We start from the raw sequence: 20,357 nt of genomic DNA, 5'->3' as shown, positions 1-20,357 counted from the left end.
CTGAGGATGAGGTGGAAAATGTGAAGACTTCTTGCTATGTTTAAGGGCGGAGTCCTGTGTTGGGTGTCTATGTTGAATCTATTTGATAAATAAAGTTTTAAATAGTCTTTCAGTCCAGAGTATCAATTTAAGTGCTTTGAGTGTATAAAAACTAAAAACATAACAGTTATGCCCTAACTAACACATATTCTATTCAGTCATTAGTATTTTTTGGGGTAAATGCAACATTATTTAATAGAATGTATTTTTCCTATTTGTTACTACTCAAGTTTAGAGATTAGGAACTATTGAAAATGTCAAGTGTCTTTTATTTATTTTTCTGCAGTTATTGAGAAATGAAGCCAAAGTGGAAATGTTTAGTTGTAACACACCACCTTAAAAAACAAAAAACAAATGTAGAATTAGATGTTAAAAACAGGACTGAGGTATGGCTGTGGTCCAAACCTGATCATTAAAAAACTGCACTCATTCTAAGGGAAATTCACACTTTGTCCCAATGAAGGAGTGCAAGCTTTACAAAGCGTAATTATAAATACCTCCTCACCAGAGTGTATAATTTGTTTATAATTGACAAGCACCACATTTGAGCTTTTTTCTTTACCACCACACCATAAGAACCAGAGGCCTTTATTCCTGAAACCAAGCAAAATATGTCAAAATATAGTTTGGTTTTCTGATTTGACCACCTGATGAAGTCTTCTGATAAAAAGCTGAAATCACACTTCTCCATGTCTCTCTGGTTAGTTCCAGACAATGCTTTTGAACTGACTTATTTCCCAACTTTTCTTTTCTCATGGAAATAGCATATGCAGGCCTCAAACATGACCTCATTCTTCGGCTGCGCCAAGTCGGCCTCTGAAAGCTCTCGCCTGAATCACACAAGTGGTCAGCGGCGTAAAGCCCGCCGATGAGCACACCAGTGCCCTGATTACTCTGCCGCAATGCTCTTCTGGTCACGTTGTGTCCCCCAGACCCCTTTTAAAAACTAAAGATAAATATCTCCTCGTTATTGCCAACTTCCTGTCACATGTATCTGTTCATTTCACACATTTCTGGTATTATAATGCTTTTATATGAAAAACAGAAATGTATCAAATAAAAAAAGGAAGAAAAAAAAGATCTAAAAGTGACACATTTACATTTTATTCATGACCTGTTTTAGAATTTGTGTGGAAAGCAAGATAAACCTAAATATCAACACTGACATTTCTGCTCAGAGCTAAAGTTTTTCCTCTTCCTTCTAAATGTTTGCAGTCACATTGCTTTCATATTGACAGTCGGGTGATGCAAGGCCTGGTTTACCCACACTGCGGTCGCGTCCCTCCCCACGCTGCTTTTCCTGACAGTGAGCTCTGTGATGATGTCCAGAGGCCGTGCAGCTGGCGTCTGCTCTGACATTTATGGTCCTATAGCTCTTCATTAACACCACCTAAGCAAGCAAAGCAGCGTGGCCGGCCTTTCTCCCAATCTGTGGGGATAAATTGTTGGTTGTGTGTAAATGCGTATGAACAGGGGGCAGTGAAAAGCTGTCTGGCATGTCCCTTTTTTATTTTAATTTATTTGTCACCTTTACAGAATATTTTGAGATATCTCGAGTTTTTTTTTTTTTTTTTTTGAAAAAGACCATTATTTTTTTTAATTTCTTATGAAGTTGTTGCTAAAATACAACACAAGTGGTTGAACTGATTTGGGAAGAATGAATTTGGTGCTGCAGCTTATTTGAACGCAAACTTGTCTCTGATGTTTTGTTTTATTCTTTTCAGGCAGTGGAATCCCAGATCAGGAGCTTTGGACAAACTCCTTGCCAATTACTGATTGAGCCCCACCCACCCCGAAGCTCTGCCATGCAAGTGGTGAGTGGTGCACAAATTTAACACTGAAAGAACCCAAAGATAACCCATGTACGTTTCTTGACATAATCTTTGTTCCACTGTGGGAAAAATACAGTCTCTGATTCGAAAGCATCCCCTCTTGCGTCATTAGCAAGGTGTGGATGAAAAGGCGAACTAACACCGGGGTATTGGAGTTGCATTTGTGTTCAGTAAAAGGTTTTCCTGGGGAGATCTGGGTCTGAGACGGATTTTCCACCTGAGCTAGAAACAGAGGAGTTCGGCAAAAGAGAGCAATGAGCGGCGCTTCTGAAGTGATGGGCCTTTAAGGGCCAGAGAGTGCAGTCAGAGTGCCTGCTTGTGATGGACCGGGGTCCCGAGAGTCCTTATTAGCGTGGTGTCCCTGCGGCGCTGACAGCTGGCTGTGCTACACCATCCAGCATGCACACACAATCTCTAGGCCATTGCTTTGAATCTGCTGCCTAACAGAACCACAGAGTTCCTGTGAATATTTTCCTTTTTTTCTTTTTCTTTTTACTCCACGGCATATTCTCTAGCTTTGAAAAACCGCCTTTTTTTTTCTCTTCGCTTCTGCTTTTAAGGGATCTTTGTTTCCACTTTCTCTCTTTCTTCCCTCATGCGAGAGCGTTGTCAGTGTGTCGGCATCTCCCCATGCTGGTGGTAATGATACTGTCAGTGTTTCTGGTTAGCTGTCGGACACACCGGATTTACTCAGATCTATTCCTGATGTTAAACACTGATGTTCCTCTTCTTTACACGCAAGCAGGGAAAGGGCTTGCTGTTCAGGCTGCTTAGTACAAACACTTGGAAAATGATTTCAAAACCTGTCTAAGCAGAGGAAACAATATGAAAGGTCATTGTTAATGCTTTTTATGTCTGTATTTCAGGAGATTTTCCCCTTTCCTCCAGTAAAATACATGCATAAATCTTGAAACTGTTGTCACCTGATAAAGAGCCTAATAAGCAAGCTGACCAACGTCATATTGATAACATTTTTGTATTTCACATCCACATTGCATTGTTTTTTAATTAATACAAGTGATTCTAGTAATGGGGCTGTGACTAAATCCTGGGCTGTCTGAGAGTAAAAGCTGACTGGATATAAAGCCACACTGCTGAAAATCCTAATGAAAACACATTCTGACTGGTTAAGGTGTTACAAATGTTCAGTGTTCCAAACTTTATTGGACCAGTCATGTTTCTGTTTCCAAAAAAGAAAAAAGAAAGCATTGAATAAAATCCAAATTGAATGTAAACACCTTTTAAGAGTTGATGCTGTAGTTTAAATAGGAAAAAATATTAAAGCACAAAGAGTGTAAATCATTGTAAGTCTAATTATTGACCTCCTGAGTGTCAAAGCTTCTCTGGTTGGTTGCGAACCACACAGTTTGCAAATATGTAAATAGTTTAGCCTGCTTTTCAGCACTTCTGACCCACAATGTCACACAAAACAAAATGCAGCGAGAAAATAAAATGCAACAAAAACATGCATGCTGAAGGAAAGGGAACAAAAACAGAAAGGGGCTTTTAAAACTTGCATTCTCTAACAACCATGTAAATTCTTTTTTCTTTAAAACAATCACAGATCTTCAAACAAGAGCTCAGCTATCTGTTTAGCTTTTCCCTATTTGTATAACTCATGCTAATAACAAAAATAAAAATACAAATTGTAATTTAACTTCCAGATGTCTGGATTGTAATTAAAAATTTTCTTTTTTTATCTCTCCACATTTGAGGTTGATCTTACACACTGACTTCCCCTGTTCTGCTTGGCTTGTCTCTTGGTGTTTACTCAGTAATTTACTGTCATCTCTAATCCACTAAAAGACAAACTTAAAACCATTTATAGCTGGTTTTCATGCATTTATTTAGCTCCTGCTTCCATTTTTGCAAGTTGCATCATTAATCTTCCAGTAGTTACTGACACCTATGACCATTCACGGCCTGGTAACTTGAGCCCTACTTCTACAGCATGTTTATCACATGTTCTAATTGGTAAAGGAGCTGGCAGCTTTTGAGCTTCTGTCACTTACCTTAGCCTTCAGTTTTTGGGAATTTCCTTTAAAGAAGTGTAGCGTTTCAAAAAAGAATTCATGATGGAAACCTCAGATAACATCAGATTTGTCAACAATCTGGTATTTTTTCCCATGATTCCTTTGGATACACTCACAGATGTTCAGATGACTCTAGTTGTATCTAATAAAACATTTCGCTTCATCTTCCAAGAGTATTGTTTTATTTAGCTCAAAATAATTTGGAACATTTAATCATTTTGCAAGAAAATGTAACATTTCCTTAGTTTGCTTTTAGTCAACTTTTGTCTCATCCTTCTTTGAGCTGTGAACTCGCAATTTTTTCTATGCTATGAAAAAGTAAAAAAGTATATATATATATATATTATATATATATATATATATATACTTTTTTTTTTTTCTATGTGATGTCTTGGAGCACAGCAAAGATTTACTGTTGGTATTATATTGTCCAGTCAAACCTGTACTAGAGTAACAGTGCAATCTTTCAAAGATTTACACCAGATCCTAGTCAAAGGCTGTACATTTATACCATCTGTTTGCACCAAGGGGCAGAATCCTTTTTAATTAGTCACTCTTTTACATCAAAACTCTCTTCAAAAAAATGTTTTTTCACCTTTTTTGTTTTGTTCTCGTTAACATATTTTAACCATTTCTGTCAAAATGAAAACTTTTTCCTCCTTTGGCAGCTAACTTGCGTCTATGCTTCTAACTTTCTGTGCTTCTGTGTATTCTCTTTCCCCCTTTTTCTCTTACTTTTATCTGTTTGTTGCACCTACCTGGGGCTTTTACCTTCAATTTTTTTGCTCTTTGGTTGCCATTCTCCCCCCTCCTTTGTCTTGTTGTCCATCCCCTGAAATAGTATCTTCTCCTGCAGACTCCACTGATGTTCACGGAGCAGATGCAGCAAGATGTTATCATGGTGCTGAAGTTCCCATCCAATTCCCCTGTCACATACGTAGCAGCCAACACGCAGCCGGGTCTCACTTCGGCTGCCATCATCACCGTCACTGCCAACCGCCTCTTTGCCGTCAACAAATGGCACGGCTTGACAGGTGAGGCTCGTGTCCTCTCACACTTTGGATTTTCTGCCTTTACTCATTTGAATGAAAAAATCAGCTAAACAAAGACTTGATGCCACTTTGTGTCCTTTTTTTATGTTTAAATAATTTCTCTATTGAATCTTTCCTCAAATAAAAATGAATATAAAACATTTTATATTAGGATTGCCCTGTGTCTTCACTAATGAATAGAAAGTAATTTGTGAGACAGCGGACTCCATCTACCAGGCAGCAATATCAAATGTGACATATGTAGCATCCAGGATTAGGTCTCATGTCTACCTCCATCCTCCAACCGGTCACTTCAAAAGCCTTATTTACCATGTGTCCATCCTACCCCAGGAGAAGCCTTCATTTAGGTTTTCTCCTGGAGTAAGATGATGAAGACTGATTGGCCTTCAGTAAAAACATAAACCTATGAGTTCAATAGACCAGACGTCTTGAGTCAATTAGGCTCGTGAGCTGATGTGACGAACAATAAACATGCAGTTAATTGCTGTGGGTTAATTTGGTAAATCAGTGTGCAAATTCAATCCTTGTAATGCAGACTGAAAGATGTGCGGGTATCTTTTTCCCTTTTTGATCCACTTTAAAAAAAAAAAAAATTTAAGTCAGTCTAATGAATCCAATATTTGCTAATTGACATAAATGACACATATAGTAGGTCTCCATTCACACCAATTTCCAAATGTCCAACTCTACAGCATAAAAAAAAAACACGTAAAGCCCGAAAAGTAAAAACGTACTTTACCTCTCTTGCTAGATTTGATGCCTTGTGATTTTGTTTTACATTAGATTTTGAATTGCACGTAAAGGCAGATCTGATCTTCCAATGGACAAGTCCCTTTTCTTTAGAGCAACCCCATGTTTATTAATGAACTGTTAAGATACTTTGTCTATTTTTCAGATTTTCAGAAAGGTCAGACTTCTTTTCTGGCAACGACGGCATCAATCAGAGTTGGTTGAAAACAAAGAAAACTAGCTCTTAAGTTTATTTACTTTAAAATATATATATATATATTAGCTTTTTATCTAAGTGAGAAATTATAATGGTATTATTTAAGTGTAGCAATAGAGAATACAGTGTTTCCTCATTTATCGCAGGTAATAAATAGCCCACGATGGCTTAAATCTGCTAAGTAAGATTGCAGATGTTTCAAGGCTATAAAATTCCTCACTACACACTTTCTACACTTTCATCAGAGAGACACGAACATTTTCACACTTTTCTGATGTTTAATCTCTCAAAGCTCAAACCTTTGTGGGCAAATAAAGTTCAAACTTTTATAGAAACAAAGAAACCTTTGTGATAACAAAAATCTGATGCAATCAAAGATTAATATAAAGTGGCAAACTTGCATTCTGTACAGGAGACAAGGCACGGAGGATCTTAATAGACAGGATCTACAGCCAGTCAGGGCACAGAACACGGTGCACTATTACAAAGAAAAACAAAGAAGAAAAATCGCTATATAGTGAGGGAACGCTGTAATCCATGATAGACTGGATTAACTGCAATTCAGCAGTCATAGCTTCCTGAATGACTCACATGCAGGTGTTTTTATTTGCTCCGTTTTACATTTTTGCACCATAAAGGAAGTTTCGTGAAAAAGTGATCAAAGATATTAAAAGAATAATTTGTGAAAAGGATATCATATTGCAGTTTTTCTTAAAAGACAAAAAAGCATGAAAAAACACTGCAGCTTTGGATTGGTTGTTCTGTCAAGTCGCGATAAGAACATCTGGAGTTGTTAACCGAATTCCGTGGAGTAAAAGACACATTTAGTCTGAAAAAACGGATCGAGTTGAGCATATGGAAGGAGTCTCTGTCCGGTGGGTCATAGCGTGACCTTCTGCTTCCAGTTTTTACTATGTTATAATGACCTCAAACACAGAGCCTACTTTACAGGGCCTTTCAATTCCAATATTAATCCAATCTGTCTTCCTCCATGTCAGGTCATCAGAGCTCTGCAGAGCAGCAGTACCAACTTCCTGTGGAAATTGACCCTCTGATAGGTATGCCACTGTTTATGACTGTTAAAGAACACTTGAGTGTGAGCTTATGTATGCATGAAATGAGATTTTGTGCAGATTCGTGTACGAGTCACGCCGGCTTCTTAGTGACTCATGGCGGGCGGCAGCTCGGTGTCCCTGGACAGTAGATTAGAGTTGTTCCTCAGCCTCTGCCCCAGTTCACTCGTCATGATATAGGCCCTGCTCTCACACTAAACCATTTACATGCAAATTGGAATGCAATGAGCTGTGGCCTAGGCCAGCATTTCATCATCAGCCCCCCCCCCCCCCCCCCCTCTCCCTCCATCCCCCTTTCCCTCCATCCCTCCCTCCTTTCCCCTGCATCTTCTTTGCTTTAATTTGACCAACGTGTGTCAGTGGAAATGAATATGAATGTGGTAATAATGTGTGATTGAGAATGCGCAGCGGACGGCTGTCAGGACAATATGGGCGCGCCTCTCATCTTTCACGACTTGTTGATGAGCGGGAGGAGAACGCCGCGCCGCCATGATGTATGCGATGCGCTGGTGAAGCGACGGCTCTTCCCTCCTGCAACCTCTCACAGTCTCTAGGACCCACACTGAATTCAGCTCATCGCTCCCCCTGGGAATTGAACCCTGGTTTCTCATGTGCCAGTCCTACATGCAGCCAACAAGAGGCTTTCATTCTGACATGGCAACTAAAAAATAAGTGTTGATGATTATTCCTTTCAGAAAAGGTTGATATCTTCGTCCAGTTTGTAATGTCTTCTTCATGTTTTTGTCATATTATGCATCTGATCGGCTGGTCCAAGCAGCGCACCGATTGGGTGACAGTATGAGGCTGCTTATTGGCTGATTCATTGAGAAGCAAAAGAGTTGTACTTGTGTCTTGGGTTTTGTCATTGTAGATCAATGCACACGCTCCAATGTGCATGTCATGTTTCACACATGGACAAACCTTTTTTAGGGACAGACGACTTTTTCTGCACCTATGAAGCCGTTTTACAGACGGACAATATTTTTCCGACAAATCTAACTTCAGAGATTTTTATGCTTTGTTTCTTGCTTCTTTGTTTTTGCATTATTTTTTCTACCAAGGCTCATCGTTCGACATTTATGCCATTATCGCTCATAATTGGCTCACATCTTACATGAAATCCTCGTCACGCTTTCTCTAAAATATTGGCTTGTTTGCGCAGTGAGGGAGTGCGTGCACACTTTGAAGGAGGCAACTGGGAGTTTTCTGCTTGTCAGTAATATATTTCCACTGTTTGCATTCCAAGAGGAGTCTGAGCTAAACACAGTAAATTGAGGATGAGTGCCGAACCATTTGTGGCTCTGGAGAATGTTAAAAATTGTGCAAAGTGCTAGTTGTAGCAGATACACTTGACTAACCACGTTTCACCTGCTCCCCTGTTTATTTGACCCCCACTGAATAAGAAATGCAATGACCATGTCTCCTTAAGAGGAAAAATAGAGAAAAAATCCCTCTGGTAGAGAATGGTACGTCAGTAAATTATCTTACTGACCAACTGTACTTAATCAAATAAGCATGATGAATCTCTTAGATCTCCTCTGACTGGAGTGTTGTACATATTTTCTGCACGCCCTGACATAACTCAGGCTCTCCCACACTCACGGAAAATGTGAAACCTCTATAAACTTAATCTCCTGGATGTTTTATGTATTCTCTCACAAATCATCTTCACGCTGAAGATGTAATGGAGGTGTGAGCTTTGGAAAAAAAAAAAAAAGAGAGACTTGACAGTGCTTAAGGAGCTTGCCATTTACAGCTTTCATACTTTAGTTTGCATCTTAAATAATTTTTTTGCTCTCTCTGTTGCAGCCAGTAACGTGGGCGCACACCGACGCCAGATCTCAGACCTGCTGGATCAGAGCATTCAGATCAGCTCCCAGTGTTTCGTTATCACAGCAGACAACCGTTTCATCCTCCTGTGCGGCTTCTGGGACAAGAGCTTCCGGGTCTACTCCACCGACTCAGGTGCCGTATTGAATCCATATTTATTTCTGCTGTGCTCCTTTTTTCTCATAAACCTCCTTTGTGCATAAATGCATGAATACCTACCTGTTTTATAAAAAGACCTGTCAATGAAGTGACAAATCCCATTAATTAGTGTTTGGACAACTGACAAGAAAAAGACAAAATAGAAAAGTCAGGCTGTCCGTTGGCAATATAATTTTTTAAATTAACAACATTGGGTTAATTTATAGAAAAATTGGTTGAGCTATTTTTTTTATATGGTCAACCCCCACCCTGCAACAAACTGGCAACTTGTTCAAGATGTACCGCCTTCGACCAACAGTAACTGGGATAGGCTCCAGCAGCGCCAGGACCCTTTTTACTGAATAAAATTCTTAATGTGTCCCTTTTGGATTTTAGTCACATTTCTTTTAACTGGAACAACATTTTATTTTCACACAAAAGTTAAGTTTTCTTAAGTTATTGACTTCGATGTAAGTCTTTCTCTTAATAGCGGATGTCTTTCCATCCTTGTAATTAACATTTAATGAAACAAGTTACCTAAAACGGCATCCTCATATCCTGTGGAGTAATTCTACCAAAACACATCTCTAGATTAGAAGATGGATCTACCCTTTCTAAAAACCCATTTAGTTTTTGAAGATGCATCTTCTCAGTGAAGTGACTTTAACAACTTTTTAAAGAAAAACTCCAATAAAAATTGTGTTTTCTGTGTTTTTAACATGTTCTTGTGGCAGTTTTGTGAAGACGGAGGACATATCTGCTCCGTAACAGAGAGGGGAAGGGGCGGTGGGGTTGCTTTGTACCAGTGATGCAAATTTCTAATAAACTACTGCAACTCTGCAGAATCTTTCATAGAAAATGATACAGGTTTTTTATTTTGACTTGATTGAAAGACTATTGGGACCACTTATAAAATAGCTCACTAGATGATCGGATGGGACTTTTCTTTCTTTTTTAATTTACATACCTATATTGCAATTGGAATCCTAATTTACTACAGCAGGAGTTAAATGTTGACTATTAAACCCTTTTACTATTTTACACCATTTGAGTTACATTTGTTAAAATTGTTTTGGATTTTGTTTCAGCTTCAATATTTTTAAAACAACTTGGGCTATTTATTATTGATGCATTTAGAATGGTTTTAACTAAAGACAATGTGTGACTTTGTGCTTTATGTGATTAATGCACCAATGCAGTGTTATAGCTAAGACCTGTATTCCAATGTGGAAGCAGAAGTCAAGTCTTTTGTAACCTCCTCTTCAGTAATCAGCTGCTGCTCAAAAATTATTTTTAACAGCTCGACACTCCGGTGACAATTTTTAACTGTTACATGCAGGATTCATGTGTTTGATCCCGACAAAATTCATTTTTATGGTTTTCTTGGTCCTTCTGGTTCTCAAATCCCTGCAGGAATTCTCTCCCAACTCTACAAAAAAGAAAAAGATCTACCTGTCCTTTTTTTTAGTAGAGCACCTCTGGTTTTCTGTTGCACACACATCCATTCAAGTGTACACATAAACACACACTCACGAACAAAAATGCCATCAGGTCAGGGGTCCTAAATGAAACTGTCTGAAGCTTCATTTTCTCGGCACGGCCCCCCCCAGCCTCCCAATTCCCATTTGAAATACTACATGCATCTATTCAACAGACTCCAATTCAATTTCTGCAGGCCAGGCCCTCTCTGTTTTCTCTGGAGGAGGGAGGAAGGGAAGAACAGGAGCATAGAGATGGCTCTATTGTGCTGCTGCCACCAGAGTGTGCAACTGGAACACGAACATGGTTTAATCACGCACGCTCAACAGCTGCCTCCCGGATCCCCTAATTCCCCCCAGGTTAAAGAACGGAGTGATTTTTTTTTTTTTTTTTTTTATCAATTACACAACTTGATTGGTACACGTCTGCGAAAATCCAGACGCGTCTTATGGCACATACACACAAGGGCAGGTGTGATCTGTGTTGGTGCACGTGTGTGAGCGTTTAATATGAGCTGCATGGTAGCCATTATCTTAGCAGCCACCATTACTTATTTTCACTGTTTATAAAAACGTCAAACATTTCACATCTTTGATGTCTTTGTTCTCGGAGGAGTGGAGTCCAGCGTCTTCATCGTTTTAACTTCATTATCCAGCGGACGGGGATTCTGACAGCCAGAGAGAAAATGTCGTGTGCTGCAGACTATCCGGCATTTGACTGCCGAGGTCACACTTTGAGGAGAGTAATGAGTATTGGACAGCTACACAAGAGGAGCTGCGCTTCTAAAATCTGACAGCAATTAGCCTCTTTACATATACATAAGGAGCACCCTGTGCACGAACACACACGCCTCAAGCGTCATTATTCCTTTTTGAGAACTCACAGGAGGACTTGTGGAGATCAATTTGCCAAACGGAGGTGATCGACAAAAAGGATAAAAATAAAATAGCCTCTTCCCTTTCAGATCAGGCACTATTTGTAGAGCTGCTGTGTAAAATCTCTTCTTTTGTATTTTTCGTTGCAGGAAAACTAACTCAGATTGTGTTTGGCCATCGGGACGTGGTGACCTGCCTTGCCCGCTCCGAGTCATACATTGGTGGAGACTGCTACATCCTGTCAGGCTCCAGAGATGCCACCTTGCTGCTGTGGTACTGGAACGGAAAGCTCTGCAGCATCGGAGAAACGCCAGGCAGTGAGTGCACACGCGTGTGCACGGCCGGAGGAGGATTCTCCGAGCACACGCGCACTTCTCTTGTCCTGACAGTCGTGACTGTGTGATTTACGGCCTCTCTCTGTAAAGTAACCTAGTTTCGTTTGACCAGACCGGGCCTCCTGCATACCGATTGGATTTCTCAGTGCCGTTACACCATGAGCAGCTCCCAATACTCTATACGTGTGTGTGTGTGCTAGTGCCAGATATCACGCGGTTCTGCATCAGGCTGCGCATGAGAATCGGGGCGAGTGAAAGTGAGGGCCACTTAGAGACGCTAAATGTGATGCTGGGGGTCGACGGCCGCCACATGAAAGCTCACCACCATCCAAGGGGCCACAAGGTCACGCTGGTCGATAAAAGTGAAAAATGTCGTGGGCCTCTCCCTTTCCTTATCATAATATATGGCATTAGCCACGATCAAAGCTTTGAACACACATTAGTCAGAGCTCGGCCTCCTTGGTGCTAATTTGGACGTCTTAGATTGGCGTACGTGTCATTAAGTGATCCATTACAAAAGGAATCAAATTTATGACACACTGCAATTTGGTTAATAAGCCACCTTGGTTTACAACCGAAAAGAGTAGATGAATAAACTGAACTCAAACTTACAGCATTTGTTTGAATAGACTTGTTTCTGATCATTTGGATTTATTTAAAATAATAATCATTCACTGAAGTGACAGTAAGTAAAACTAATTGCTTTTTACAGAAATATTCTAATCTAAATCCTATCATCCAGTTGTTTTTCTAAACATGTGTTGGTGAGACATTACAGCTGTTGTTCTGATGAAGGTGATGCAACGTCAGACCCAAAGCACTTCAGCAAACCTGAAACCATAAACCCACTTTTAAACTCCAACACCAAACACACACAGTTCAGTCAGAGTACTCACGTGATCTTCTTGCACTTTCTCGTCTCCTCGCATTTCCACCCTCTTCATGGGCTTCACACAAAGTTGGATCTGATATTTGCGTGAATGTCACACTGATGGATTTTACAGGCACTGCTGCCATCTGCTGGCAAATCATGCATGCTTTTTATGTGGCTTGAATTCTGCCACTGTGGTGGAATTTGTAACAAACAAAATAGTCAAAGTTAGTGTCAGTAGATTTTCTATCAACACCTGGAACCATTTGGGGTTAAAACTCCTCCTCTGAGGTCCTGTTCTTAAGCCGACTGTGGACTTAATTTCGTGATCGTTCGGCCTCTGAGTCGATCCTCCTGAACTAGACGGTTTGTGGACACACACACACATAAATGCAAAAGAAACTATTGTGCAGACCAGCACCTATGGAGACACTGCACCATTTCACATTTCACACACGTTAAGGGACTCTTTTGAATCAAAATGGGTTTTTATTTACTGTATTCGGGAGGGGAAATTCGCTTCTCAGCACAATAAAGCAAAGTCCTGATTATGAGGCTGTTTCAAAACCTCTAGTTATTAGCTGTGCTCAAATTCAGAGGTAAAACTGAGTTTATACTGTTTGTGAACTTGAGTTACCTTAACTGTCTCTAGTCTAACATCGCGTGTGTAGTTAGAAATTAAACCAAGAAAGTAGCTAAAACAGGCAGCCATATTTGAACGCCTTGATTTATATATTAATAAACAGAAATATCATCAATAAATGACATCATGTAGTGGCAAATGTTCTCTGGAAAGTTAATGATGTAAAAAGTACATTTTTCTTGCAAATGTGGATTTCATTCCATTGACGAGTAGCCGTCTTTACGATCTTCATTTTTAAAAAGAGTTCGGTGAACTGGGTTGCTAAATCTAATTAGAGTTTACTGTAGTCTTTATTAGTCAACCTGGATCCGATTTCATGTTGCATTATTTAATTAGAGACAGTAATGATCAAAACGTTTTAAGCTAGTACAGTAAATCTCAAAAAATATGGTTTCACTGCGAGGAATTTGACAACAAACCCACTTTAAATTGGCTGCTGCAGTCATGATAACTACCCCTCTGCAGTCGTCCAAGGCAAACTAACACGTCTGCTGTTAAATGTTTCGCAGTAATGATGCTGCAAACAAGCCGCATCTTTGTGCATGAGCATGCTTATGTGTGTGTTGGCTCTCGCACAGGCCGAGTAGACAAGAAGGAGAAATAACAGCAGTTTTTATGTTTGCGGCTCACCCTGACAGCTCCAACCCAAAGAAAATCACACTCATTTCAGGACTTGGACAGAAAGTTTAATCCCATTCCCTCCAGCTTTCTGCTCGTCTGGCTCTCCAACGCACAAACATCTGGATCCAGTGAGGCCGTCATCGTTGACAGGGAAAGGAGCTTATGGCGACAACTTCTGAAAAAGTTCACTTCAAGTTTAGACAAGAGTTTACTAAGAACTAAGTTTCAATCACAGCAACTTTTTGTAAAAAACATTTCCATTGCGGTCCTTTCAGTAGAATTGCATTCATTCAATCATCTGTGGAGAAGCTCTGTAGCTCTTGCTCCCTCCAGTGGCTAAAGGAGTTTGAGCTGAGCTTGTGTACGTTTTCTCGCAGCATTTACCACGCCAAGGGCCATCCTGACGGGCCACGACTGTGAGGTGACCTGTGCCAGCGTCTGTGCAGAGTTGGGTCTGGTCATCAGTGGCTGCAAAGGTAAGACGCCTTTCCAATGCAGTCAAACCTAACGCAAACACCCGAAAGAGGCTTTTATTAAAAATCAAATCATCATTTCTTGAATATATTATTGGTCAAAATAAAATCTTTTTTTGCACATAACTAAGTCTTTAGTTTAAGGCGTGGCAGCATCTGACTAAAGCTGCTCTCACGAATATTGATAAGTTGCATGAAACAAATGTTTAATTCTATTGTGCAATAATTTACAAACTAAGGGTAACAGAATAATTCCTGTAATTTCTCTTTGGACCACGAAATTGATTTTGCTTGACTTAAAGTTAACTTTAAATCTAAATTTGAGAAAATTCATATGTGCTTTAGAGTGTTGATACATGTTTGCAAATTTTTTCTGCTTCCTGCTCTCAGGTTTTCAAAATGTCAGTGGTTAATTAACTTCTTTTTTTAACAAGAAGGGTTTTGTTAAAAAAAAATCAATACCTTTAAATCCAAATTAATCTTTAGAGTAGTCATCTTTGAACTTCTTTGGCCGTTCCTTTTACTATTTTAACCCCTTGATACCTAAATGTATTTCCAGCTAGATAAAAATAAAATTTCCTAATGTTTTTGCTTTCATGCAGAAGTTAAATGAAGGTATTTTGGAGCAGAAGTAGTTTAATGTCTGTTTGGACCAATAAGCATTACTGAGGTTAATAAATAAAACATGGCAATTTATGTTTGAAATATCTGTTGATTCTAAAATGACCCTGTTAATAAATCAGAACGACACAACACTGCTCCCAAACCAACAGATGAATGTGAACGAAATGAACTCGTCTGTGTTTTAGAGGGTCCTTGTCTGATCCATTCCATGAATGGGGACCTGCTGCGGACCCTGGAAGGGCCGGACAACTGCCTGCAGCCCCGACTCATCCAGTCCTCCAGCGAGGGTCACTGCGTGGTTTACTACGAGAAGGGGCAGTTCTGTTTGTTCAGCGTCAACGGCAAACTGCTGGCCCACATGGAGGTGGAGGACAGCATCAAGGTGAGGAAACGTCCGATCCTGCACCAAGATGTATACGGGAGAGCGCGCTCGCACATGTATGTCTGCACCACATCTGTGCAGAGAGCCCTTGCGCTGATTAAAGGCTTGTTTGTGAGCGAGGTGAAGGTCAGCGCGCCTCGGGAAAAACCGAGGCCTCTACATCTTTTTTTTTTTCACCCGCATCCACCAGAGGAAATGTGTCTTTTGATCCGGGGCGCTGTTGTCAGGTCGGATTGCGGCGACGGTGGAGAACATTCCACAGGAGTGGTCAGCCCTGGACGCCGGCATCATTAACTACCCTCCAGCGCAGGACGGCCCATTCCTCCGCTGCCCAGATTTCCTCCCTGGTGGCCAAAGCGACATAAGATAGCCGCTACCGCCTTTGCTTTCAGGCCCTCTGTTTCCGCCTGAGCTTGGGAAAGTAATCCGGCTCTGACAGACCGCCACTTGCCTGTTTACTATTAAAAACCTCTTTCTCCCGGCTCCTAACCCGCCCAGTCTGACCCAACAAATACACAGAAACACTCAGGGGGGGGTAGCAGCTCTGGAAAAGCAGTGGGTGTTCAGTTTGGAGTTATGTTTTTAAACTACACCAGCTGTGGTTTTAAGATTCGCTCGGCAGCTTCCTCTGAGTTTCCTTCGATTATAGAGCTTGGAAAGCTGGAATCATCGGCTCAGCGTCAGACTCTCAACTGGCTCCGCCCTCGTGGTCTTCTTCCTGAATCCATCTTGATAGATTGTTGGCACAGTTCGACTCAAAGATCAATAAGTGTTTGTCCTGGCCTGCAGAAACGGAGTAAAAATATATGCAGTGTGACTTTATAGGGGTCCAGAGTCAGAGGTTAGATGAGGTGCTGGAAGCGGGCATGGCGGACTAACGGAGGCCATGTTGAATGGATTACAGTCTTTCAAGTCTCACAGTGCAGCTGTTTTATTCCACCGCCCGCCTGTGGCAGTGTAACAGGGGTATTAACAGCACCATAAATTAAACCTTTTACCTTCTCCAGCCCCCAAATCCACCCTCCGTTCCCTGAAAGAAGTAGAAAATATGGGCCTTAGGAGCGCATGTGTTTCTGCTGGACTCATTTTTGCAGTCATCTGAGCCCAGGCCGCCATCTTAGCCCCTACAGAGCGGCCCGGCCTTCTCGTCCGACCGCCCAGCGGCTGAACATTGATTTATAATGTCTGTCTGCAGCCTCCTACCTGGCCGGGCTGACAGGTCTGCCAGCGCTCCGGCCTCCTGCTGCGATGCAGTCAGGTCACGGACTCTGTTGGAGCGCTCGCAGCACATTAAACACTGCTACAATACTCTGCTCATCTTTCAACTTTTGAAAGCTGGATGAGAACTCTGGTTCAGATAGAAATGTAGATTTCTTTTGATGCTGTAAGAAACTGTTTTCCTTTTTTGATTTAAAATCCCACTTTTCTCCTTTGAACTTGAGGTGAAAGTTTGTGTCCCAGAAAGGAAAAGCTCCAAACATCCCAATCCACAATGAGTACATGTTGATACTGCTGCTAGAAACCTTCTCAACCCGACACACAGGGATGTCAAAAACCATTGATGAATCAACTTAAAAATTCCTATTCCAGATTGTCTAAACCTTGTTTCTGAAAGATGTGCAGAAGATCCTCCCAGATGAGAGGATCCTGATCCTCCACGTCTCCTGTAGCGCCTGCAGGCCTCATCTGTGAGCTTTAAAACGGTTTTCTGTCATAAATTGTGTCCCTGCAAAGGACTTATCCCTGCTTGAACTTTAACACCAGCCTGATTCAACCCACATGCCTCTGAATTCTGAATCCTCTTCTGCATCGCCGCAGAAGGGAAGACGGAGCCGTCATAAAAGCCCAAACGACAAAGGCTTTTAGCGTAATTTGCTGCCTTTAGAGCCTCCATTTTGCCTCGTCATTTCATCGGCTCGGCCCGCTCGTTGATTGATGCTCCCGACTGTTTTGGTCTCAGCTTGCAGTTTGCGCTGTGCCCCTAATAGACTCCAAGTCGTGACTTGATTTGTGAATATCTGATTCCTGAGGGGGCCGTTCAGCTCCTGCAGTTTGAAGGAAAAGCAGATGAGACGAGTAAATCTCAGAGCTTCACGGTGGGGAGCCGTCTTTGTTGAGGAGCCGGGCCTGTACAGATTGAGGGATATTTTGTCTGATCGCGCAACTTTGAAGTGAGGCCTTCGCTTTAATGAAAGACATAAATAAGCCCCATCATCGGGACTGGAAGTGCAAGGGAGTGAAAAAATCCGGATTTTTCTTCTAGAAGTTTTTCTGAAATTTGAATTCATAAATGGACGTCTAACTATGCTCTCGTCTCCTGCAGGCCATGCTTCTCAGTCGGGATGGCCAGTATTTGCTAACAGGAGGAGATGGAGGCGTCATTTGCGTCTGGCAGGTCTACAACCTGAAGCAGCTCTTCAGCTACCCCGGCTGTGATGCTGGCGTTCGCTCCATGGCCATGTCACACGACCAAAGGTAATACTCACATCCAGAAACGCCATAAAGGTCAGCAGGATCTCCTGTTAAAAAGAACAAAATACAGATGGTGGGTCTTGTGATTTCTTCTTTTTTTTTTTTTGCCAGGTTAATCTGGTCCCCCAGTATTTTGGGTTTATGTTACGCTTTTGTCAATGTTGGGGAACAGAAAGTGGCTTAATTGTGAAATCAGCGGGGAAATAATAAGACTTCAGATGGATGGATGGATGGATGGATGGATGGATGGATGGATGGATACTTTATTGATCCCAAGGGAATCTATTAACACAGATTAAGACAGACATTGAAAATGGCTAAAAAGTGTTCAAATCCAACAATTGACCCAATAAAAACAACAAAAAGAGAATAATATAGCAGGTAGACATCCAGGGTGCAATGTCCCCCCTTGTGCCCCCCCTTTCCCAGCAGTGTTATACTTGTCAGTCTTGTTGCTGGAGGACCTCCAGTGTCTCTCTGTGGAGCTCGGCAGTGAGCGTAGGCAGACAACACCGGGTGAACGGGGTTACTGGTGTTCTCCAGGGTTTTCTTCAGCTCCACCAGCAGCCTCTGCAGACTCAAACCCACCACATTACCAGTTTCCTGATCAGGCGGTTCAGTCCTTTGTTCTCTCCTTTGTTTTTGAAATGTTCAAGTGTAGATTATTCTGACAACTCCACTCCACAAAGTCCTGCACCACCTCCCTGTACTCCCCCAGCTCACCCTCCTTGACACATCCCCCAATTCCAGCGTCATCTTTTAGATATCTACAAACATAAAGTCTTATTTTTCTGTCTTTATTTAATCTTCTTGTCACTTAATTGTGCTTTTCTCTTACTTTTTGTAATTAATCTCTTTTTTTTAAATAACTTTTCAATTTAATTGACTTGAAATAAAAAAACAGGATTAAGTAAAAAAGTCACCGATTTGTTTCCTTAAATAACATATGTTGGGTCACAAACTTAATTCCTCAAGTTCAAAGAGAAGTTAGAAAAACTAAAACGTTTATGTATAAAATTTTCAAGTAAGTTCAATTGTACAAAATATAAAATTGTATCTGAAAAGAAGTGCAAGCAAATTCTGAGCTGCGTTAAACTCGTGAAGAATTGCAAGAAATGTTTTCAAAGAAGGAACAAAATCCTGTTTATAGAGAGAACATATACAGTTATTCACTTTTAAACGTTGAAAGTCTTCACTGTATTTGTTTTTTTTTCTTTCAAATATAATTAAAAGAACATTACTTTTTTGTGATGCCAAATTTCCTTAACAGTTTTTAAAATGTGTAGATAAAGGATCATTTGATCAGAGATGCTCCTCCTCCTCCTCATGCAGGTGCATCATAACAGGCATGGCGTCCGGAAGCATCGTTCTCTTCTACAACGACTTCAACAGGTGGCATCACGAGTACCAGACCCGGTACTGAGGCCCAAGCATGGCACAGAGTGATGGAGGATGAAGATGATGAAGTCGTTTTTGAGAGTGACCTCTTATCGACGGCGCTCTTCTGTCGAGAGCCTGAACTCCTGAATGTATCTCCACATGAGAAGAAACAAAGATCTGTCCAGTTGTAGTACAAGAATTAAACTATTTTTAAACAACACTGCGATATTTTGTAGATCAGATTTCATATAAATCTTTAGGTGGGGGTTCGAAACAGATCTATTTTTAGCTGCAAGTCTATTTTCATCTCCTCCAGATAAGAAATGAGGGATGTGTGTGGAATTAGTGAATTTTAATAATCCAAACCTTTGAAATTTGTTTTGTCTTCTTTGGGTGAGTGATCTTTTTTCTGTAGGTGTGTTTGTTGGGGAAAGATATTAATCATTCACTTCAACATCATTTTTCCTTGTTTTGGCACAGTAGGTAGACCTGAAATGTTCGTGAAGAAAAATAAAAACTTGATAAACACGTGAAGAGGGGAAATACATTTATATATCTGTAACTGTGGTCCTCCATATTTAATGTCGCATCTGTTTCCTTGCGTGGCTCAGTATGTTAACTCTTCAAACACGGAGGATCAAGTCTGTTAAAATGTCAGTCTTTTTTTTTTTTCACAAGATCTTAGGAAACCCAAAGTTATATAGGAGGCCTTTGTGGGGTTTTTTGTTCTTCCTTACAGCTGTCAGATTTCAGAATTGAGTTTTACTGAAATGTGTTCCAGCACCAAATACTAAATATTTTGATGGTCGGGAAGCATTCCTGTCTTGAAAGTTTGTGCTTCACTGTGGATTGAATCACCACTTGTATGGGAAACGCTTTTATCAACTATAATTGTTTTTGGAATTATTTTGGAGTGCTTTACTTTCTGAAAATTAAAAAATATACATTTTATAACTTGAAATGTTAGAAATTTGTCTTTCCTGTGGCAATCCTGCACCTACACAGCACCCTCTGGTGGTCAAACACAAAAAAACGCATCCTCCCAGATTGCTGACACATTTATTGCATTTTTCTCCAAACTGATCCAAAATAATAGGCAATAAAAACAAAACCTGCTGAAGTTTTTGACATTTAAAACATTCCTTGACATATTTTTTCGTAATTTGAAATGGAACAAAGCTCCAAAACGGAAAAGTCAAAGACAAAACTGAAGAGGTAAGTGATACATTTTAGCTGCTTAAACCTGGATAAAGTTCTGG

General features: G+C 40.7%; 1 protein-coding gene across 2 annotated transcripts in view; it reads left to right on the top strand.

Moving 5' to 3' along the window:
* The window catches only part of lrba (LPS responsive beige-like anchor protein), a 170,940-nt gene extending 150,881 nt beyond the window's left edge, over nt 1-20,059 (top strand). The window contains exons 49-57 of one of the 2 annotated variants that reach the window (XM_023957676.1): nt 1,764-1,853; nt 4,746-4,938; nt 6,901-6,960; nt 8,785-8,940; nt 11,447-11,614; nt 14,145-14,243; nt 15,050-15,246; nt 17,570-17,721; nt 19,051-20,059. In XM_023957676.1, coding sequence (XP_023813444.1) covers nt 1,764-1,853; nt 4,746-4,938; nt 6,901-6,960; nt 8,785-8,940; nt 11,447-11,614; nt 14,145-14,243; nt 15,050-15,246; nt 17,570-17,721; nt 19,051-19,141 — 1,206 coding nt within the window. In that variant the 3' untranslated portion in view covers nt 19,142-20,059. The remainder of the gene's footprint in view (nt 1-1,763; nt 1,854-4,745; nt 4,939-6,900; nt 6,961-8,784; nt 8,941-11,446; nt 11,615-14,144; nt 14,244-15,049; nt 15,247-17,569; nt 17,722-19,050) is intronic. The other variant, XM_023957677.1, reaches the window with a different exon arrangement.
* Nucleotides 20,060-20,357: the final 298 nt, after the last annotated feature.

This window comes from Oryzias latipes, chromosome 1 (assembly GCF_002234675.1).
Source record: "Oryzias latipes chromosome 1, ASM223467v1".
Classification (NCBI taxonomy): Eukaryota; Metazoa; Chordata; class Actinopteri; order Beloniformes; family Adrianichthyidae; genus Oryzias; species Oryzias latipes.
Note: the sequence above shows the minus strand (reverse complement) of the source record. Positions and strands in the feature narration are given on the sequence as shown.